The sequence below is a fragment of the Phragmites australis genome, chromosome 9, assembly GCF_958298935.1.
Source record: "Phragmites australis chromosome 9, lpPhrAust1.1, whole genome shotgun sequence".
Taxonomy (NCBI): domain Eukaryota; kingdom Viridiplantae; phylum Streptophyta; class Magnoliopsida; order Poales; family Poaceae; genus Phragmites; species Phragmites australis.
Window position 1 is genome coordinate 4552843 of NC_084929.1, and position 23624 is coordinate 4576466.

General features: G+C 44.1%; 2 protein-coding genes across 4 annotated transcripts; both read right to left on the reverse strand.

The window, feature by feature from the left end:
- Window positions 1-1613: 1613 nt before the first annotated feature.
- On the reverse strand, window positions 1614-6748 carry LOC133928487 (tubulin gamma-2 chain). Of its 2 annotated transcripts, none has more exons than XM_062374829.1 (12): window positions 6348-6748; window positions 5421-5621; window positions 5127-5238; window positions 4509-4909; window positions 4233-4286; window positions 4048-4152; window positions 3468-3542; window positions 3349-3393; window positions 3144-3272; window positions 2648-2752; window positions 2512-2573; window positions 1614-2009 (listed from the first exon to the last, which is right to left on the reverse strand). In XM_062374829.1, exons 1-11 carry the CDS (start codon window positions 6474-6476, stop codon window positions 2520-2522), a joined length of 1410 nt encoding a protein of 469 aa, XP_062230813.1. In that variant the 5' UTR covers window positions 6477-6748; the 3' UTR covers window positions 1614-2009; window positions 2512-2519. The 2 variants fall into 2 exon arrangements, with proteins under 2 accessions (XP_062230813.1, XP_062230812.1); XM_062374828.1 differs by having other exon boundaries at window positions 2495-2573.
- A 4767-nt stretch (window positions 6749-11515) lies between these two features.
- On the reverse strand, window positions 11516-18085 carry LOC133928489 (dihydrolipoyl dehydrogenase 1, chloroplastic-like). Of its 2 annotated transcripts, none has more exons than XM_062374830.1 (15): window positions 17595-18085; window positions 16690-16836; window positions 16181-16315; window positions 15543-15660; window positions 14694-14818; window positions 14206-14331; window positions 14027-14107; window positions 13465-13527; window positions 13314-13388; window positions 13142-13220; window positions 12947-13047; window positions 12590-12703; window positions 12369-12482; window positions 12167-12238; window positions 11516-12038 (listed from the first exon to the last, which is right to left on the reverse strand). In XM_062374830.1, the coding sequence occupies exons 1-15, from the start codon at window positions 17880-17882 to the stop codon at window positions 11940-11942; spliced, it is 1737 nt and encodes a 578-aa protein (XP_062230814.1). In that variant the 5' UTR covers window positions 17883-18085; the 3' UTR covers window positions 11516-11939. The 2 variants fall into 2 exon arrangements, with proteins under 2 accessions (XP_062230814.1, XP_062230815.1); XM_062374831.1 differs by having other exon boundaries at window positions 11516-12075; window positions 17595-18083.
- Between the last annotated feature and the right edge of the window lie 5539 nt (window positions 18086-23624).

Genomic DNA, 23624 nt, shown 5'->3' on the forward strand with positions numbered 1-23624 from the left:
CCAGAAGCCATTTACATTGCCAGAAATGAAAGCACAAGATTGCATTCCTAAGGCCCCGTTTGTTTCGTGGAATCGGAACCATTTACGCGAACCAAACAGGTGGGCATGAGGTGTTTCAGGAGCGAAACGGGCTAGAGGGCATTTCGTGGGAGAAACAAGAGGCGAGTTCCCAACAAGCCCCAAGCTCTCCCTCACCCACACACCTCCCTCTCTCACACCCGAGCGCCCCCCCCCCCCCCCAGTCCTCTCTGCCAGGTGGATTCCCAGGCTGAAATATGATTATTGTTACATCATTAAAATCGGCCAAAACACTATAAAATGCATAGTAAAAAGAAGGAAAAAGTCCAAATTACTCTCTAAACTATTCCTATTGTCCGGATAACTCTCCAAATTTTAAAACCATTTATTTAACCTCCTCGAACTTTAAATACGGATCACATAACCCCTAGAGTACTTTGCAACAGTGGTTTTGATGATGTGACTGTCATGTCATCGATTTTTGCCACCTGGCTGCCATGCTCTCTCATAGTAGGGCTAGGCCTAGTGGCAAGGTCAAAAGGCTTCACCGGCCGGCCTCTTGCCAGCGTGCGTGCAGGCCACAGCGGCGCACATCACTACTGACGAACGACGCCCGGCCGAGGGAACCATCACCTGCAGCACGAGACGGGGAACACGACGTTGTGGGTCGCGTCTGACAAGCCTAACTGGAGCTCGGTCGACGTCGAGCGACCCAATGCGGTAGAGCTCGGCTCATGCGGACAACTGCGCCGGCATCGGGCCGAAAGGGAACCAGCGTGCGCGAAACACTTATGGGGTCACGACGAAGCTCACCGTGGCTTGAATCGGAAAGTAGAGCAGCAGTGAGGTAGCGCGACAGATTTGATGGCGAGGTGGCAGAGGAAGACGCCTGAGTTGAAGATGGCGAAAAGCGGCTCAATTCAACAGGAACTCGTGCGGAACCGGTCGGAAATGTGTCGCGTGACCTCCCTCTTGCCCTCTCGGAGCTCAGGCTAGGTGAATCTGTGCTCAGGTGCAGCAAATTCATCGACGACGCGACAGATCTGCTCAATGGCACTTAGTTGCTATGGAAGAGAGCTCAGCTCATGGTGCTAGTAAAGAAAAATGAGGAAGAGAGAGCATAGTAGAGGGGAGGCTGAGGTAAAGGAGCTCGGCTCCTCCCACTTGAACACGCCACCGAGCGGCAATGGGACAGCAAGCTCAAACGTCGATGGCCATGCAGCGACAACACTCAATCGCAACAGAATAGGAAGAAACATGAGTCACTAATGAACATGGCCCATTGTGGCCTCCGCGCGACCAGAGAAATACATGACAATCACTTCATCAAAACTACTGTTGCAAACCACTATAGAATTATGTGATCCGATATTTAAAGTTCAGAAATTAAATAGACGGTTTTAGAGTTTAGAGATTATCCGGACACCAGGAATAATTCAGAGAAATAATTTGAACTTTTTCCTAAAAAGAATATAATCCCAAACATTATAAAACCAGTTTTATTGATTCGACATGCTCTATATATTAAAATTACTAGTAACCATGAAATACTCACTGAAAAAATAACAGCAAATAAGGACAAAAATAAATCGATCAATTGCACCACCATCACCTCCTTCAAGAAACCAAATCTAATCTAGTAGCCCCTCGAGTCAATTGATACAAAGAGGGCCAGGGCGAACGCCCTAGAAACTAGATTCACTAAAAGTAGCTCCGTCATCATTAAGGAAAGGAAAGCACAATAGGGAGCACTACTGAAACTATCAGCGTCACAGAACATGGAACGCATCGCCACCAACGATGGCAGCTAGAAGACGACCAGAGGAAGTGGGTTTCGACATGTACATAGCACACAGACAACAAAAAAAGGGCAAACTGTGAGGTTGCCAATAACTGCATGACCCACTCCGACAGCACTCCAATGGGTTCGAGATGAGCAATCGGCATCGAACTGATGACTACCAGACAGCTACAGTTACATCTTTGGGTACCTGCAATTTAGGAAGTTTTTTCAATCGCGAGAAACTGCCGTATATATGATCACCACATCATGGAATAGATGGCCCATCACTAAAATTATCACCATATCAACTGCTTTTGATAGTGCAAAATCTTAATGAATTTGCAACATTTTATCAGTACTTAAAGAGAACCTTATAGCTTGCTCCAAGAAAAGGAGAACCTCAGAAGTGAGAACTTGCCATTTGCAGGAAAAACAATATACGGTTAAATATTTTCAAGGATTTTAGCTGTAATTTTCTCCGAATATCAGAGAGACTGCAAATCATTTATGATAATCTATGTGTTCAACAAGGGCATCTACAAGTCATTAAGTGTTCAGCTAGGTTTCAAGTACATGCACAATTAATATGATTGTGCATCAAATTATTTTAACATCAATGTAGTGTTTATTAATTGTGCATCAAATTATTTTAACATCAATGTAGTGTCCAATGCTGAGAGACTGAGACATCACCTAGACTGAGACATCACCTTGGTAATTACACCACTAACTTAGAGTCAAGTGCAGCCACAACGTTTGCCTCTCCAGGGTCCTGCTTTGGAACATATTGCTCAGAGTTTCATACAAAGTGAAGTAGAAGATCATGAAATTGTGCACCAAACTTACCTCCATTCCCCATTTGATGTAGTCTGGTGATTCACAAGCCTTGTACTCATCAACTAGGCTCTCTATTATCTCTCGAGATTCATCAAATTCGGAGAGGTCATTGTCCTGCATGAGGAGGGCAAAGTGATCAGCATGTTGCACAAAAGAATGGAAAAGTTGCCACACAAGGTTATAGTTAGTTATACATAGTCTACTCTCAAAAAAGATTATACACAGTGCTGGCATTTCATCCAAGAAAATCACATGGCCAACCAATATCTAACGCAAAGTAATGTTGGCACAGTATCTACTTTAATATACATAAATTGCTAGATTAGCGTTTCAGTTGCTTGGCGTCAACATGCTTTTGAACTTGACAAAGGGAACAACACTTGCAGGGCATAAAACTACTAGCAGACCAAGTTAACAGTAAACATATGTATAAATCTCAAACGCCAGATAAGTCAACACAATTTCGAAACTAGCAAATTTAAAACTGGCAGATATGTGTTCTTACCGCAAACATCGGGAACTTCCTGTAGTTGTCAAGAAAAGCTTGTTTTTTCCTTAGCTTTTCATATTGTCCAAGGCATTTGCTGAACAAGTGACGGATACTAGTATGATTCGCTAACATCAAACCACTAACCTGTGCACAGTCTTAGTTAGTTAGAAAAAAGAAACAGTGAGAGAGGGAGGGATAGAGGAAGAGAGATAATTTTTACCCTGTGAGTTGTTTGAACGTATGGGGATTTTCTTGACAAGGCAACCTGTTGCAGTTGAAAGGCTGATAAAATTAAAATGTCAGAAAATCAAGCTAAAATTATTCTGGTTGTGTGATAACCTGAATGCTTGCAGGTGCCCAATCTATGAAATTAACAAGCTTCCTTTCGCGTATCCTTTGCAGGCTCTCATGGACCTAAATCCACATGAAGACCAGATATAAGCACAGAATGAACAAAAAAATCCACAAGATTCAAAAGGATAAAAAAAATCTTAAGCCAAAAAGATCATTTCACTCCAGCTAAAAGCTATTAACAAATATGATGCAGCAATGCTAGTATGTATAGCAAGCCATTACAAAATGAAGCGTAAGTTTATGTTATTTTTCAGACAATACAGGCTACATAAAAGTGCTTAATTGCTTATTGTTCAGCATGTTGACCAAACGACAGATCTGAGATCGTTTCATATGTTTCAAGCAACTTGCTATATCAATATAGACAGAGACTGTCATAAATGCATGGAATGACATTTCCTGGTTTATTGTGAATTCTTGATTCAGAAATTGACTACCTTACCTACCAAAACGTATGTGTAACTCCTGAGTATATGCTTCAGTATTTGAGAAACCTTATTCAATTATTCAATTTGACCTAGATAAAACCACATTGCACTACAAAATCCATTCGACAACTATGTACCTGTGTAGGGTCGACCTCTCCTTGAATGATGTTAAGTATGGAAATGTATTTAGCTTGGCTGGCTTCCTTTGTTCGAGCATATGATGACACCATTATATTCTTTGTCTGCAATATACCAAAGATAAAGGTTCAAACTTCATAAAGACAAGAGAGTTAAGCACCCATCCCAGCAAGATAAGTAATACCTGCAGAAGTCTTCTCATAACATCCAGCACCGTTGTTTTGCGTATCATATTAACCTGCCACAGAGCAGATATTTAAATCATGAACTGAATTGTTTAACACTTGTCAACCAAAACAAGCACCAACACAACTAATTTCCCAAGTTCTTCTGTTGCAACTAGCGTCCCAAATTAAAATAAACCAAAAGTAACTACAGAATCAGTAAAAGACCATCAAATGTGACATCAAACATGCCACATGAATCAATGTAACCACTGGGGAAGAGGTCATCAAATTACCTGGCGTTCAACGGTCAATGGAGTATAACCTGTCATTAGAAAATGACACCTTGGAGTAGGGATCAAGGAGGCAAGAAGGCCAACCAGATCATTGTTCATATATCCAGGATACCTCAAAGTAGTTGTGCTAGCAGACATAACCGTGGAGACCAAAGAGTTTGTTTGCGCAAAAGTAGGATTTGATAAATGAAGACGCTCTACGGCAATCCTATTAAGAGCCGTATTGTCAAGAACAACCACACAATCAGCATTCAGTGTCAGCCGCTTCAGAGTTAAAAGCGAGTTGTAAGGTTGGACGACAACATCACTTGTTTCCATCTGATTTGGAAAAACACTATATGTCTGCACAAGCTTTTTGCTGTACCGATCATTTAGTGTCTCCAACAGATAAGAACCCATACCTGAATAAACAAAGGCAATAGAGACCAAATTAGACAAAAGGTAGCGGGATAACCATGTCAACTTTTTATGATCACAAGGCATATCCCATGCACAGTAACTCACATGCTAGGCACAATGAAAAACTTCGATTACAGTACGCAGTCGTTTACATAAAAGTGAGTGTGAATATCAAAATGCAAACAAAGAAAATAAAAATATGAGAGCCAGTTAAACAACCTGAACCAGTTCCACCAGCGATAGAGTGACAAAGAACAAAACCCTCAAGACTATCACTTCCATCTGCTTCCCTATCGATCATGTCCATGATATCATCAACTACTTGTTCACCCTACGAGAATATTAAAAGCATTTAAGTATTTATTTCTGAAACACGAAAGGTCACAATTAGCCTAGTGAAAAATTGTCATACAAGTCTACAAAGCCTACAATATTAGTTCATGCACTGAAAAAACTTTAGTAACTATTTAGCAATCTAGTAGATGAAAACCGAGAAATACAGCGCAACTCTACCTGATGATACCCGCTAGCCCAGTTGTTTCCAGCACCACCACCATGCTCAGCGACAAATACATTCTCATGGTTGTACAGGTTCCTGTACTCGCTGTTTTGTATTCCATTAATCACTCTCGGCTCCAGATCCACCAGAAGCGCCCTGGGTATGTAGTGTTGATCATCAGCCTGGTAAAAGAAGACGTCCTTCCTGTCACCACCCTGCAGACAAACTTTTAGCAATTAGAGCTGGCTTTTGTTTAATCTAGCCACCAACATATGCAGGATAAACGGAAATGACAGATATTGCAACCCTTTTAGACCATAATGGAAGTGCTTTACTACTTGGATGCTTTTTATAGGCTACGAATTTAGGTTTAGGGTGCACTTCCTAGTAAAATCAAGCACACAATACATGGGTGGAATCCAGATCAAACTATTTATTCAACTATCCGTATGGAGTTCTCATTTAGTTCAGTGGAATCTAACACCAGACATCCGCAGGCATCTTATCCTTTCTCATAACAAGAGAGATTTAAACACCAAACACTAAAAGATTATCACGTCCTGTCCATGAACCACATAAACTAGTTGAAGAAAAGTGAAGCTCTTTTTACAATTGAAGACGTACTTTAAATCCAGTCCGAACTGCTGATCCCAATTGAAATCTCAATGTATGTTCACATAAGGAGGACTTGTTAAGTTTTACTGGCTTAACAATTGAGCACCATGGGGCACCCCACAAGATACGCCATCGGACCTCGCCTCAATAAACCCTGAAACCTAAATAAACCCCGCGCCATGCTCACGAACAGTAGAGATCGGACCAACCGCGGCGCTGATCCCGAGCAGCATCCCGCAGTAATGGGCATCGCCCGACGCACCAAAGCCAGTATTAGGCCGGATCAAGCAGGCATGGAGAGGGGAAGGAAGGGGTGTGCGACGCACCTGGGTGGCGAAGTCCTCGAGGAGGCCGTCCTTGCCGATGCCGTGCTCGAGGCAGAGCTGCTTCCAGAACTCCATCCCGATCTGGTTCCCGCATTGCCCCACCTGGATCGTGATGATCTCTCGCGGCATCTTCTTCGCCCGCTCCTCCTCCGCCGGCGGCGGCGGCTAGGGCTAGGGTTGCCGCTCGGCCCCGCCGCGGCGTCAGAGAGAGGGGAGGGAGCGGCCGGCAGCGGGCTAGGGTTTTGGGTTTGCTTGGTTTGGACGCGAGTGCTCACCAACTGCGAGTGAGTGTTGTGGTGGGGGTGGGAGCGGGGAGGACACTGACGAGGCGAGAGGCGAGACGGAGGGGAAGCGGAGATTGTATGCAAGAGGCGGAGATTTTGGAGGAACGATTGGGCGCAATTTTCGAATTTCTACTCCTCCTATATATACATCCGATACTGTTTGGAAGAGCCTCCGAGATTCGTATAAGATTCTAAATTTATAAAATAAAGTAATTTAAACCTCCATTTTTAGTTTAAAATAAAAATAAGATGACTCAATAAAAGATTCTTAATTTATTCTAGCTCCAGCTCTAAAAATTTTTAAACTAAGGATGACCAGGTCTAAAAAAATTTAGAGCTGACTCTACCAAATATACTCACAATAAAAGAGTATTTGACACATCTCCGGATCTAAGATATATGTTGAATCTAGATGAAGCCTTATTAAATAGGGGGAACTTTACGTTTTTCTAAAATAACCCGATTCGTGTTGTAACTCTCCTTGCAGTACAAATTTTCAGAACGGTTGCACTCATGCTATACATACTAAATTCATTAAACAATAAATAAATCCAACTAATAGGATTTATTTTTTAAACATTTTTTAGAATATGAAGTCACTAAATAGTGAATAATTCCTTCCTTTAACATGTTTTAGAATACTAGTGAATAATTTCATGAAGCTGTCAAGCATTAATTCTTCAACATGCTATTTTTGTTTTGTATCTTGACTCCTATGAAATTTCAGTGTCCAAAGCCCGGCCCGGCTCAGCCCAAAATGCAGGCCCTTGGGAACAATATGACGGGCTTGGACAACAGTCAATTGGCCCGAAGTGACTTAGCCTTGGCCCAAGCCTGGTTTGAATTTTTCTTTTTACTTTCCAATGTAAAATTGCCCGGGCGGCCAGCCTGAGCTGTTTAGGCTCGAAATTTGTGAACCGGCGTATCATTGTGGGTGTGCCTCTGCAACAGTTTCTGCCCGAAACAAACCGGGTTTTGCTCAGCCCGGCCTGGCCCGACCCATGCACATGTCTAATTAGACCTCGACTGTTTTAGGACCAACCCTAGACTCATTTTGAGCTACTACCTTCTTGCTGTCGGATCGAGCAAAAATAAAAAAGTTTCTCCTAGGTAGGTCCATTCAAAACCCTTGGAAATGATCACACAATGGTGTGCTACTTATGCTCCGATTGGAACGTGAGAAATTTGTAGAATTTCGCTCACATTTGAAATTGATTGTTGCAAATTCCTAAGAAACTCCCCTGCAGTTCCTGCAAGAAATTTTTGACAATGAAAATGGGTATTAAGACAGATGCAAAAATGTTAGTTATCTAAGAGCAACTCCAACCGAATTGCTATTTGCCTCCCTACCCAATTATTTAGCGATCGAACACAAAAAAAAAACCTCCAACCGATTCGCTACTCTTATTCGCTACTTTTGCCACTCGCTAAATCGCTTCTCCCCTGTGCCACATCTAGTGAAGCTCTCGCTCTCACCATCGACCAACGACCGCAGGAAGTCGCCCCCTTCCCGCCACTGCGAGCCCTGTCGCCCGCCACCGCAGGTGCGTTTCCCTTCCCGGGTCGATTTGAGGTCTGTCGTGCTCGAGGTCACCGGATCTATGAGAGAGAGAGTTACCGGAGAGGAGGGCCGCTAGACCTCAAGCTTGCGCCATACGTGCTAGCCGCGACCGCCTGCCGCGCTCCTTCGCCTGCCTGGCCTGCCGCGCGCGCCCTCGCCCAGCTGCCGCATGCCAACGCCCGGCCGCCGCATGACCCCTTGCCCGGCTACCGCACGCCAACGCCCGCCTGCCTGTGCTAGCGCCACCGTAGGGATGAGAGGCATTTGGATTTGGGGATGGATAGGCAGTGGCGGATTTGGCTTTGGAGATGGATTTGGGAGATGCTTGCTGCTGCTGATGTTATTGCTTGTGCTTTTGTCTTTGTGATGTTGTGCTCTCTTTTGTGATTCATGACTGCACGAGTATTGATCAATGGTATATGATTTTGCAATGCAGACATAGATAGTTATATGCAGCTATTGAGTGATCAAAATATTGGTGACAGTCAATTTTGGGGTGACAGTCAATTTTGGGGTGATAGCCAATTTGCAAGTTCATCCGAGGAACAAGTCACCCAAGGAACAAGGAGGTGAGGAAGTGCAAGTTGTGGAACCTACACCACCTGTGAAACCAAGCAAGAAGAGAGCAAAAAAATTTAGTGAAAAGGAGGACATTCTTTTGGTGTCGGCATGTATGCCATTCACGACAATGAACAATCTCGTAGTATATATTGGGAAAGAATTCATAAGTACTTTCATGAGTATAAGGACTTTGAATCAGATCGTTCTTCCAACTCTATCATGCACCGTTGATCCACTATACTAGAAAGTGTTAACAGATTTTGTAGATGATATGCTCAGATTCAAAATAGGAGGCAAAGCGGGATGATATGGTCTTCACAAATGTGGCCCATTGAGGATAGATTCCATCTACAAGTTAATACTCCATTGTATAATTATGACCATTGATGGTATAATTAACTTTCGGAGTTTCCCCTTCGGCTAACTTTGCAAATAAATGTGAGTGGTGAAGAGCATTGATATCATTGTGAGACCCTGGTAAACAAAAAAAAAACATGCTAAATTCAAAGGTCTTTAGAAGCAATTGTTTTTAGAATGATTATGGGCTCATACACATGGTCTATATACTAATCTTACCATGCTGCAGGGTAGTTTTTTTACTTCCAATGCATACAATCTATCTGCCAAGCATTCCGGAGAAACCTCTTTGCTCTCCAATTGCAAGTAATCTAGATGTGTCATTCTCATTTGGAGATCTCAGGTACTCATCTCCAAATACTTCAATAATAGCTGTGACAAACCTTCTCAAACTCTCTATAGTAGTACTTTCACCAATACGTACATACTGATCTGTATGGTCCGCTGGTACTCAATAAGCTATCCTGATGAATGCTGCAGTTATCTTCTGCAAAGTAGATAGCCCAAGGCGTTCACTTCTATCTCTTTTTTGCACAAAATAATCATCATGTTGCTCGATAGCTTGAACAATGCGAATAAATAGAGAACGACCCATTCTAAACCTGAGCGAAGAAAGAATAATGAATAAACATGCATGAAGAAAGAGTATGAATTAATGGAGAAGGCAAAGAAAAAAATAGATTAACTGTAAACCTACGCCGAAAGAAAGTTGAGCCATAGGTAGGAGCATCTGAAAACTAGTTGTTGTACAACCTTCAATGCCCTACTTCTCTGCTGCGGTGAATGTATTGACGTCCAGGCACAGAACTGCCAGATCGTGGAGCATTTATAAGCTGGTATTGTGTGTGCGTTTGGTGTAGTGTAGCAAGAATGGGCTCCTCGTCGTCGTCATCCGACGACGATGATGAATCTAAGAGGGGTCAATGACTCATTTTGGGGTGACAAGGAAGAAAGAACAAGACGAATGACTTGGTGTAGCAACCAAGTCAATGAACATATATATATAGAGTGAAAAACTAGCCGTTGGAATATAACCGTTGAAAAACTAGACGTTGAAATATAACCGTTGAAAAACTAAAATTAGTCGTTGCCAAACTAGCCGTTGGAATATAGCCATTTGAAAAATAGCTGTTTCAAAAATAACCGTCGCAAAACTAGCCGTTCGAAGTAACGCTATTTAAAATAAACGGTTACTAATTAGTTACAAGATAATAATAAAATAGAGCTGATTGGCATATACGGAGAAAATTTAGGATATTGATTAGAACACGCTAAGTAATAGGGAGAGGAATATAAGTAGGAAGCAGCGTCCGGGGCGGACGAGGAAGCTCTGTGGGCGTCGCTCAGCCGCAGGCTGCGCTGGACGCGGTCGAGGACAGGCTCGTGGCGGGTTTGCAAGAAGAACCAATCCAAAATCCAGACGGATCTACACTTCCAGCATCAATAGAGCGGAGGAGAAAGCGGTGGCGACAGCGGGGACGGCGGGCAGTTTCGGAGGTGGTGGCGACAATAGGAACGGCGGTTAGAGCGAGCTGCTATTGGGGATTTTTTTTTCTAGCAAAGCCGGCCGCACGATGAAGAAGTTGGAAGCCTCAGGAAGCGGCCTTGCAGGGTGACCTAGGCATGGGCACATCGGACAGTCGTTACCAGCTCAGTGGTGCAATCCGACGGTTCACATAAAATGGTCGACGTGGACACGCTCCCGTATCAAAATTGCGACCAGGTTAAGGCTAGTTATAGATTCTTTGGCTCCCCTCCCCCCAAAATCTGTGTTTGAGGCCTTTTTTCACATCTTGAATGAGTGTTTAGATAAGCATTCTTTAACACTAGAGGATTTATACATGCACATGGAGGTTACCACTTACATTCCATTTGATGAGTACAACGTACTCCTTTAGTTTTCACTGTGACTTCAAATACTTCCACGTCTCGCAACAAGAAATCGGAACAGACAGCTTATATATTATTTTCTTTTTTTGACAAAAAAATGCAGTCTATTGCTGACTTTGGATTAGGAGGTGAGGAAAACGATTAGCATTGAGAAACAGTAAAATTAAAATCAAATTAAGGACCTGGATTGGTACTTTGCTTGTTTTTGGAAGGAAGACATTTATGTACGAAAACATGGAGAGAATGAGTAAAGGAGAATTGAAGAAGCATGTGGTGCTTGGCTTCTGGCGGCATTCTTACAAAAAATAAATAAATAACCAGTGGCAAATTATCCTTTTTGTATCATTACTAAAGGGGCATTTTGTCCTAATCTCTTCAACAAACGATTGCCTAAATTTAAGCAGATCAAAATGTTGGTTCGCTGTGGAGCACTCCCACTTTTACCTTGGCATCACGGACGCAAAACCAAACAGCGCACAGGGTCACACTGCTCGCAACGTTCCACGCTGCGACGAACGCATCACGACTCGCGACTGTATCCAAAATAAATGTACAGACTACAAAGACCAGTATTACTCCAGACAAAAAAACATTCTTCAATCTACAAACTCGTCTTCCGTGTTCCGATCAAACACCCCTAACAAAACTCTTATTCACGCCGAACTGAGCATGTTTTGAATCCGACAGAAACAAGAACATGAACATGGATTATTTCAAACAAGCTGAGCTAGTCTCGGCAGTTACAGCTTACAGGACAACCAACAAAGAATGAAGGAAACAAGGACCACAACACTCGCAAAAGACCCCCACATGAATTGAACAACAAAATTTGTGCAAGCGTTTCCGATGCTGATGAACTTCCTTTCCTCAAATCTGTAGGCCGCAAGAGCTTAGGTTAGCTACAAACCACCCCTCATTGAACGACGGTTGCCAATCTCGTTACTGGGAAGATAGCAGGCTCGTGATGAAACCGAGGACCTTCAGGAGCGGTTGGGGTGGCTGCTTCGGCTTGCTGTCCCGCCCTTCTCTAGGCTGCAACTGGTTCATTTACAGAATGAGAAACACCCGAATTAACCTGTTGGAAACAGAGAGCATTGCTTGCAGTTGTTCAGATTTGGGGGCCAAGAAATATGGATGTAACAAGAAATGAAGGCACTGGTGTATACCTTGGCTGCTTTGAAGAGTTCATCCAGGACCTCGGACAATGTTGGGTGTGCGTGAACAGCAAACTTGATGTCCTGCACAGGGGAAAATGATTATGTGCTGGTTCAAGCTAAATGGCTATCTATATGATGTTACTTAATATAGATTCTAAACTGCCAGTTCTGGCAAAAAAAAAAAGAAGAATAAACTGCCTGGAATACTCACTTGCACACGAGTTCCTAGAGCGATGGCATTGGATGCCTCATGGATGAGGTCAGCAGCATGCAAACCCAAAATGTGAACCCCAAGAATTTCGCCTGTGTCAGGCCGATAAATCAACTGCAGAGAGGAGCATATATTGTCAAATTCAGTTAATGTGAAATTGTGAAACACAAGTGCAACTTTAGGAGAAAACAAAAAGGAATAGCACAGGAAAACAGAATTACCTTAGCAAGCCCATCTCCTTCATTTTCTGCCAAAGCTTTAGTGTTAGCCTTAAAGCTGGTCTTAACAACATTGATTTCAAATCCTTCTTTCTCAGCCTTTTCTCTGGCTTGTGGCTGCAAAAGTTTCAAAAACAATATGTCAAGAAAATCTTAAGACTTTATCCATTTTCATCCTCTGAGAAGCAGCAATTGAATATTGATTGCAGTAAAATTAGCAAACTAGTTCCTTTAAGCAAACAATGTGCAAATATTCAGCTCATGAATTTGTCACTGTATACATCAATGAACAAGACCGGAGGAATGGATGAAAAAGGCAGATCTAACAAATGCAATAAGAAGATAAGAACCTTGACTTACCTCTGTCAGCCCAACCATACTAATCTCTGGATGAGTGAAACAAGCAGCTGGGATGCTTAAATGATTTAGGATGTGATCCCTTCCAGAGATTTGCTCAACAACTACATTTTAATAGGAATTCAACATCATACAACTACAGCAATAAGTTTGCTCCAAGCAACAACAGAAGAACACGAATCGAAAATTCCCTAGTACCTGAGATTCCTTGTGCACTGGCAGTATGGGCAAGCATGAGTTTACCATTGGCATCTCCAATGCAATATAAATTCGGCACCTATATAGCATTATATGTCAAATTCACAAAGAAACCTTGGAGAGACACATGTTCTCAATAAAAGTTAGGATCACAATTAATTTTGCAACATACCACACTGCCATCTGCATCCATGACCCGCATCCGTTCATCAACAGGCACAAAACCACGCTGTGTGACAACGTTGATCTGAAGAGAAGGTAAATAAGCTTTGTTGCTCTTATATTCAAAATATAGCAAATAGATTCAACTTTCAGGTACCCACATTTTCCAAGCCAAGTCCTTTGGTGAATGGCGCTCTTCCTGTGGCTATAAGGGCTGCATCCACCTACACACATAAATTTCCAATCTCCACGGTAAGCCATTGTAGCTAGTTTACAATTAACTGAAGAGCACATTGGAAAGCTAGCAAAAATGCTGTATTGTGCGCACTCCAATCAGATCAGCACTGCACTGGATTATCACTGTTGTCTCTAATGACTCTTTGTAAGCACATATTTACCAAGTGATTGTTGTTAAAATATTTAAGTGGAACCTTAACTAATAGGTTCTGTATGTATTATTGGTACAAAAATGTTTGAACCACTTGATTATAATGCTAAGTAACAGGCATAACTGTTGCAACATTCTGTTCTATACATTTGGTAGGCATGGGACCTATAGGAAGCATTCATTCAGTTAAGCCGTGCAGCTCACGACAACAGAGGCAACAAAAGAGTATGTGTTGTACTTGTACCATAGAAGAGAGATGGCTGGCAAAACTACAATTGTGAAATCATCTATAAGAACAAAACCAAGGAGTCAAAGATATTATAAATGTAACTTACCTCAAGGGTTTCTTTGTGCTCCTTTGTCTTTGCATCAATTAGCTCGATGAGCACAGGTTTTCCATCCTTTGCAGGAGTAATCTAGAAACAAATACATAGACCACTCAACATACAGATTATTCAACTATATCTAAACAGTCCACTATACTGAAAAAGCTAGAGTGGAAGGTGAAATTAACCTTGCTTGCAAAAACACCCATGTGATAGTCGATTTTCCGAGGATTGATAAGAACTCTCTGGGCTAATTTTGCAATTTCAGGATCAAAACCAGGCATCAGCTGGTCAAGAGCTTCAACAAAAGTAACCTGCCCAAATGCAAATCGAGTAAATTTGGGTCACACTTTACCTGACACCAACCAAATTCAACAAATAACAGTAGGTGATACGTTAAATCCTAGAGTTCCGGCAAATTTAATTCCTTGAGCATTTACTTAAGTTTAAAATGGTAGAATCATCATATTTTGCATCACAGCCAAGCAATTAGAGCAGCTAATATGCAAACCATGGAATCAGATAGCATAACAGCAGATATTCAAAGAATACGAATACTCTGGGCATCTTTCATAATTTATCTGGTGCTGTGGAGCCATGGTTCTAGAAGGAAAAAGTGACCTAGCAAATACTTTCATGTCCCCAAATATACTTAGAGCAAGAACTTCTCATGTACCTCACTTCCTAGAGCTGTGTATACATCACTGAACTCAAGTCCAATGTAACCACTTCCAACAATAGCGATCCAGTCTGGAACTGACTCCAGTTTTAGTGCATGGTCACTGGTAAATACAGTTTTCCCTGCATAAAACCACCCAGCAGTCTTTTGTGAGAACAAACAATACAAGGAGAGTACAACAAAAAATGACAACCAATACACTGCACCTGCAACAAAGAATGCACCCGACAGTCCCATCACTAATGTGATAATTGTTTTGTCTAGGCCTGCTTGTGATGTAAAAAAGATAGTACCAGTGACAATTGAAAGGTCACAATGACCATATATCTTCCGATAACTACTCGCGAAAATTCTTAGTTGAACAACTGTAAAATCTCTAGAAACAGGCATATCCATACCGATATTAACAAATAGTACCTTATGCTTGCATTTATTTTCCCTGGTGATTCCAGATTCAACCTAATAAACGAATGTGGCGGGATTCAGTGCTACAATGATGACAGACAAAATGGCTAGACCTGAACTAAACTAACAGACAAGCAAAACAGCATTGTACGTCACTCTGAGTGAGAAATGCTTGCATCAATATTAGCTGCCAGAAAGTTCCGGAAGCAGAGTAGTGCCTAAAAGTCACAAGAAGGCCATCGCACTACACTTCATGAGAATATCTATCGTATGATTGTTTCCCTTCTCAGTATGGATATTGAAGTTAGCAGAACTGAAATCAATCAAATATGGGATAATGGCAATCTCCAGCATTCACTGTTAATTTCTAAAGTATTTTAGGCTTTCGAATAGAACTCAAATAGAAGCATTATGCATCCAGAGAAACCCGAAAGTAGTTACCATCAATTTCGATGCCTTTGGGAACAAAAGGAACTGACCCAGTGGCAATTATGATGTTCCTGGCAGTGATTTCTTTATCCGGGAAACCAACTTTTCCGTATCGTACCTTTTGCTTTCCCTGATCAGGCCATCAATGGAAACAAGTATGTTACTAAACGCATTTTGTATAGCTATAAAGAGCTCATTTCCGTGTCCACGGATATCTTAGCGCGCATATTATCTATAAGGACATAATTGCTTTCCTAACCTTTACCAGAAATATTAAGGTTGTTTCATTTCTTGTGCTCAAGCAGTCCAATTTTATTGGATACCTAACTAGTGTTCATTGATCTGTGATTTTTCCTTAAGGCATGCACATTAAACAAAATCACATAATTGATAAACCCAAATGCAGGAGAAAACTCAATTCTTAACAGTTTGAGGACCATTTATAGGATACGCGACTAAATGTTCAGCATCAGTAACTCTATCAACACCAAGTGTTGTCTGGGTTGAACAGTACCATCATAGTTTTAGATAGAATCGCATTCAAGTCCGAAGTATGAACCTCACTTCTTGTCAAAAGAACAGGAATGTAATTCTCATGTGAATAACATTTGGTTCCACACCAATCAAGTTAAGGATAATAGATGGCTTACCACAATTGTGCCAACACCTGTCAATATATCCACTCCCAGAGCTTTCATTGAGTTAGTCAAGTTGCTTCGGATTTTGGAGGCAAGATTGTTTGCATGATTGGCAACAGCTTGTCTGTCATATCCAGGAGATGAAACCTATGACAAGCCAACATGCCCAGAAATTCAGCATTAAGCAGGACAAAAGAAATGACATGTCCAAATAAAAACTATTAATGTCCACAGGTAATGGTTGAAACTGTTCATGCCTTCTAAGGATAAGTGGATTCCTTGATTCAAACATTAAATTTTGGAAAAAGGTCATCTAATGAAGAGTGGCATAAAGATATAGCAAACTCAAAGACTTGCATCCATAGAGTTAATGTATGCTAGTAATTCAACATTAGTTGTTAAGTTTCACATTTCTGGAGGTAAATGGTGACCATGCAACCTGAATCTTGCACTATATATATCAACCAGTTTGAACCATCAAATCAAAAACTAACATACATCAACTCATCTGATCATATTACCTGTAGACCCAAAGACTTCATATGATGTTCATCTTGAAGCTCACGCATCCGACCACTTACAGCAAGGAGTGCTTTCGATGGGACACAACCTCTGTTTACACAAGTCCCACCCACAACATCACCCTCAATTATGGCAGTTTTCAAACCCTGCACAAAGAGCAGAGTGAAAATTTTCAATATAGCAGCAGTGGCAATAGCAACAACGGAAGCATTAGCAGCTCTTTCAGAAATTTGTCAGCATGCTTCACATTCTGCAGCATTCTTCTTTGCTTCTATATGACAGTAAAATATGGGCTTAAAAAAGGAGTATAATGTTGCTCTTGGACCTAACACTGAATATGTAGAAGATCAACCAATTCTCAGTAGTGCTCTTGGACCTACAGTGGCACCAAGGGCACAAACACCGAATGCATAAAAGACAAGCACCAGAATAACCCATCAATGGCTAGTCGCTGGTGCAGCAAACAAATTTGGAATGGTTTGGGGAACATGCACAGGTTGCAAATTACTTACTCCGTGAGCCGCCACCAAAATTAACTAGTACTTCAAGTAATTACTAACAAGATAGGGTTTCCTGCTCCAAAATATAAGTACACGCATGTGACTTCGCCACCCTCCGACAAAATTTTAACAGACGATAGAAGCACTTCACCACCTCTCAGTCTAAAACCCTCAGCAAATACAAAAAAAATCGATCACTCAATTCATGCAAACCAGCTCCAGCGTCAAACTACCAATCACGGCCTCACGTTTTACCATTTCTAATCAGCACTAACGCAGCTCATCGCAGACCCGAGCTTACTCGTTACTAGCTTACTAGCCACCCAGCATCCCGACAGAGCACGACTCACGAGAATACCGTGCGGATGCTACACCGGACAGTGTATTATATGAGCCGCACTGACCTCCTCGACGGCGTGCAGCGCGGCGCCGTGCCCCCCGACGCCAGCGCCGATGATGACGAGATCGTAGTCGAACCCGCCGCTCCCCGCCACCGCGCCGTTCGCCGCCGCCGCGGCCTTCGTCGCCGCCCGCCTCGCTGGCGCCTGAGAGATCCGCAGCGAGGAGCACGCGAGGGCCTCGCCGCGGAGCCCGCAGACCCGGACCCCGCCGGGCCGCCGCGCCGCGCCGGATCTAGCGCCGCCGGTGGCGATCGCCGAGGCGGAGACGGACACGGCCGCGGTGGACTGCATCGTAACGGGATGCGACGCGAGGCTACGGGGCGGCGAGGGAGGCGTATAAGTTGAGGAGGAGGGAAGCGCGGGCGGAGGAAGCGAGGAGGGGTTTACGCGAGAGGGGGCGGAGAATTCGAAGTGAGCGGAGGCGGCGGAGGGAAGGAGAAGACGCTGCGGGGATGGGGCCCGCACGTCAGTGTGCGAGTGCGAGGATGCGTGCGCGCGTGCGGCTTGGTGGGCTGGTCGCCAGGTCAGCAGAAGGCGTGGTTTACGTGATCTATTGCTTTGCCCGCTCCAAGTTACTCCCTCTGTTCAAGTATATAAACCGTATTTTTTGAAAAAATCATCAAAAATAAACTTTAACTATTAAATTCTTTTATAATATGTTGTCAGTTATTATAAAATTAATATCAAATTAATTTTTTAAAATACAAATTTATTGAAATAATTTTGTATAATAAATATGTATATACTTTGATTAATTATCGGTCAAAAATTATGAAGTCGGAGGATGAACATAAAACGGCGTTCAAAACTCACCACGGCCATTACAACTTCAAGGTAGAAGCTCTGACGACCTTCCAGTGAACTATGAACTTGATCCTTGCGCTGTTGTTAAGGAAGGAGGTGCTCGTCTTCATTGATAATATCCTCATATACAGCAGAACGCTGGAGCAACATGAAGGTTTGTTGAAGCAAGCCTTTCAAATCCCTCAGCCAGTTGAAGGTAAAGCCCACTATGTATTCCTTTGCAAAAAGGAAGCTGATGTATCTCGGGCACGTGATTGGAGGGGACAAGTGGCCCCGATGAGAAGAACATTGTGGCGGCCCAAAATTAGCCGGTGCCAACCGGCATGAGGGAAGTGAGGGGATTCTTTGGCTTGGCCAGGTATTACCGCAAGTTTGTGAGAGGATTTGGAGAAATCTGTTGGCCCTTGATGGATCTATTGAAGAAGAACCACATTTTCGTCTAGACAACGGACATAGATGCATCCTTTCGAGCACTGCAGTGTGCCTTAGTGTCCGTTGCAGTTCTAGCATAGCCAGATTTCAATAAACAGTTTGTGATTGAGTCGGGCGTGTCGGAAAAGGGAATTGGCGTGGTGGTGATGCAAGAAAAGCACCCTCATCGTGTTTCTCGGCAAGGCATTAGGCACAGTGGAGATCCAATTTATAGCTGTGAGGAACCGTCCAAATAGTATTCTAATTAATCATCAGGAGGATCATTATTCATAATCACAACCTCGACGATTAACCAGAATACCATTCCGGTAGTCCCGGCACGTGTTTTGTGCCCAGGATCGGAACACATGCCTTCCAACTCAAATATCACAACACAGTTTAATAGAGAGCAAATAATTAAACTGGATTACCATTGTTAAACAAGCAACTGCTTCCACAATTTACAACAAAAGAGGAACAACAACAACTACTATGCAGCGGAAGAAAAACCTATACAACAAAAAGAGTATGGAGCCGTATGCCCTTAGGCTCCATACCAAAAGCGCCGGAGTTCGGAGTAGAATGTGCTACTCCTGCCCGCCACCCTGATCGGCAGGCACAAAGTAGCCGAACACTGCCTCTTCTTCGCCGACCTGCGAACCTGAAAGCAACTTAAGGGCAGCACCCTTAGTACGAAGGTACTAGCAAGTCTTACACAGTATGAGTATATATATTCTCGACTACAAGGATCATGCATTTAAAGCTGTAGCAAGGATTAAGACATGTTTAAGTTCATTAAGCAGTAAGCAACCTAGACTCTAGGTGTAAGCAACTGACTTAACCAACCACCGACTCAAACCCTGCCAACCAACTGATCAGAACAGATATATGAACAACAAGTGTATAAAAGCAAACCATTCCCACCAAACCACCAACCACATACCGACCAAACCACCCCAATCCAACCATACCACAACCCACATCGAAACTCTACGACCAAAACATGGTCGCTCGGTGGAGATAAGCGATAGCGATGCTCATGACCGAGAGCGCGGCAGTTCGAAATGGTTATACACCCTGCAGGGGGAAACTCCTGGACCCACACGACACATGGACCATACGGCTTGTGCCACCCGCTAAGATGCACACAAGGGGGTACCCGTGACAACCTTTCCCAACCAGGCCCAACCATGTGGATCAACCATAGCTCGGCACGGCGGTATTAGAACTACTCCCCGAGCAAACTAATACCGCTAAAAGCCCGGACTCAAACCGGACTCACACCGTCTATGACGAGGCCCACATGACCACGTCTGCGAAGGTAATCGGCTCGCCTACCATTATATCAGCATGTGGTGAGTAAGGTATGTGCTAAAGCCGACTATACCGATGATCGGTGCTTAACCGGTACAAGCGGTCTACGGTGTCCGGGTTCCCTCCCCGAACTGCCTGAGGACTCCTCGTGAGCAGATGACACCCCTAACACCGCCCACACCTCGTCTCAACTCACCACTCACCAAACCGACTCATCATCAACACAACGATAAGTGTGAACAAGTAATAAGTCCTAGGCTCGCGACAACGGTGGACGCCGTCGTCGACTTCTACCGGAAAGCCTAAGTACCACTAAGCATAGCGAACTAAAATTAGACCTCGATGACACCACTAGGCTCCTAGGAACAACACATGACACGTGACCGAAATGGGATAATGCATCGGCATAGGTTCTACCCAACTCAGTACCCGACACATGCAATGTATACATAAGCTAGATAACATATTAAATTTTCAAGTAGACACGGTGCAATATGAACGATGCTTGCCTTGCTGCCCTGGATCAGAAAGGTGGGACGCCTCACGATCGCCCACGGCCTCCGGGATCGACGGATCGGCGTTCACTACAGAGAGCAACGCGTGCAATGTAATGAGCATGTATGAAATGCGATGATGTAAGAAAAATATGCTCCACAATACATGACAACATTATTCCAAGATCGTACTGTCCAAACCAGAATTTTCCAAGTGGTCTCAAAAAGTTTAGAGTTCCTACGAATTAACTACGAATTTTACAAGCTATCAGTTATCAGGAAAGCCTGATAAACCATGCTCGGGGTGCCCGGAATGAACAGTACTCGCGGGGGTACCCGGGATAAACAGTATCCGGGGGTGCTCGGGGTGAACAGTAACAGAGGGTGCTCGGGGTGAACGGTACCCGGGGGTGCTCGGGTGAACAGTACCCGGGGGCGGGTGAACAGTACCCGGGGTCCTTGGGATCGACCGTGCTCGGGTGCTCGGGGTGAACAGTACAGGGGTGCTCGGGTGCTCGGGTGAACAGTACCCGGGGGTCCTCGGGATCGACCGTGCTCGGGTGCTCGGGGTGAACAGTACAGGGGTGCTCGGGTGAACAGTACCCGGGGGTCCTCGGGATCGACGTGCTCGGGTGCTCGGGTGAACAGTACCCGGGGTGCTCGGGAGTGCTCGGGGTGAACTGTGCTCGTGCTCGGTGAACAGTACCCCGGGGTGCTCGGTGAACAGTATCAGGGTGCTTGGGAGTGCTTGGGGTGAACTGTGCTCGTGCTCGGGTGAACAGTACCAGGGTGCTCGGTGAACAGTACCAGGGTGCTCGGTGAACAGTACTCGGCGCTACAGTACTCATCCTCGCGCAGCTCCAGACCAGCAGCCATTACGAAGGGAAAAGCTAGGCTAAACTAACCTGGGAGTCTCTCTAAATCAAAAGTAAAAATGCCTAGAAGGGTGTACAGGGTCTAGACTTTGCTCAACCGCCTAGCAACATGATTCCTAACTCAAATCCACATAAATCCTCATTTGTTCCCAGACTGCAGAACCTTAAGAACTTTGCAACCCTAATTCCAGATTCAAGATCTATCCAACCAAAAATGAGCATACATGCCATGGGAGTCTAGCAGACTCACCCAAGGTCCTTTGCTGAGGTTGGTGACCGCCAGTTGAAGGAGGAAACGACGGAAAATGGCTTGGAGAAGAGAGGAAAAACTGCTGCTTCCTTGCTTCTCTCAAAGAACACCAAACAAGTTCAGAACCAGCTCGAATTCTTTCGGGGAAACTGAAAATGAATTGGATGGACGAGTAGTCCTTGAGCTGGTGGTCACGTGAGTACCACATACGTACCTTGATCTTGCTCCCAGAGGTAGGGATCCAAAAGGGGAAAAAGGGAGCCTAAGAGAGAGAGTGAGAGACAGCCAACTCCAACTTGCTTCCTCAAAAAGCCTTATCTGGTGGAGTGGGTGAGTAGTACGTATAGGCAAGCTTTTTAGGGGGAGAGAGAGTGTTGTTGCCCACCTATAGAGAGATATTTTCCACCTAAGTGGGCCCCATTTACCTAGAGGAAAGTCCAGACTTGCTTCTAGCTCTTTTATTTCTCTTAGTTTTTCCTTCTCCCACCTCATTGATTCAAAGTGAGGTGCTCCAGTGACCCAAACTGGAACATGAAGCTGAAATTGCATGTTTTTAGGATTAAAACACACAATTACGGATTTTAGGACGTGACAATAACACGCTGAGTTCATGATTCGGACGGATCAATGGAGTATTGTGCATTTGGAACGTGTCGATGTAAAGAATAAAGGGTCCCCTAACCAGAGGGCACAGGCCAACAGATGTCAGCTGGTAGTTGATATTTTCAAAACCATGCCCCCGGGCGACCGAACAAGGCTCGCGCGACTAGTCCCCTAGTCACAGATGGAAGTCCCGTGGGGCAGGTACTCACCTAACAAATCTATTCATATTTAATGACATCCACTCATACATTTTCCTTCCCCAAGCACCCTTTCGGTGAGCGAAGTCATGGGCCGGCGCAGAGACAGTGTGACACGTCATATAGTATTTAATGGCACGGGACAGCCTGACAGACACGCGTGACGGCTTGGCAAACGGACGTGACGAGCGCGTAGTGGGCATGACGGTGGTTGTGGATGGGACGGGGCGTGCAGGACGACCAGGCCAGACGGGGCGTGCCCGCTCTCCATAATGATGACTAGGATTAGTTGTCTTTGTCAGGTATAGGGAAGCCACCATATTTTGGCACAGTCTGTTTATATGTACACTTCAACTCCTACTATATAAAGGGAGAGGATCGGACTTGTAACGAGGAATCTAAAGAAGTTCGTCATCAAATTCAAAAGAAAATACATAGGACGCGGGGCTATTATCCTGAGGGAGACCTGAACCTGGATAAATCTTGGTGTTCTTGGGTTCCTTTGACACATACTCATACTCACCAACATCCACTGGAAATGCTGATCACGCACCCATCGTCTGACATACCCTAGATATATTGTCAGGGACTAACCCACGACATTTGGCGCGTCAGGTAGGGGGCGTGTTTTCACGTTTCGGTAAGTGTTGATAACTCGATTGGGCTACCCATGGTCGGATCCACGGCAATTATTGGGTCCCATTCTAAGGATCCCGGTCACCATGAGGTATTTGTCATGGGATACGACACATATGAGTCTGGTGTGCTCCAAGTCTAGGACATCGAATCGAAGCCTAGAAGCTCTAAGACTCAACATGATGTATGCATGGCAGACCATGCAGCAGGGGGCAGCAGAGGCCCTCGTGTCCTGGGCACCGTTAGTGAGCCCTAGGCCTTGCGCCCAGGGGGAACCGGCCTGGCACCGAACAAGAAGGTGCTCTGATACAACCCCCAGTAGGGTGCGGCCCTCGGTGGCGTCGCCTCTAAACCATCACTCGACGCAAGCGCCGAGGGCTCCCTTCTTCGCGATATATTGCCGCTCCGCTCTCATCAGCTCGACTAAAAGGCCATAACACCTACGCAAA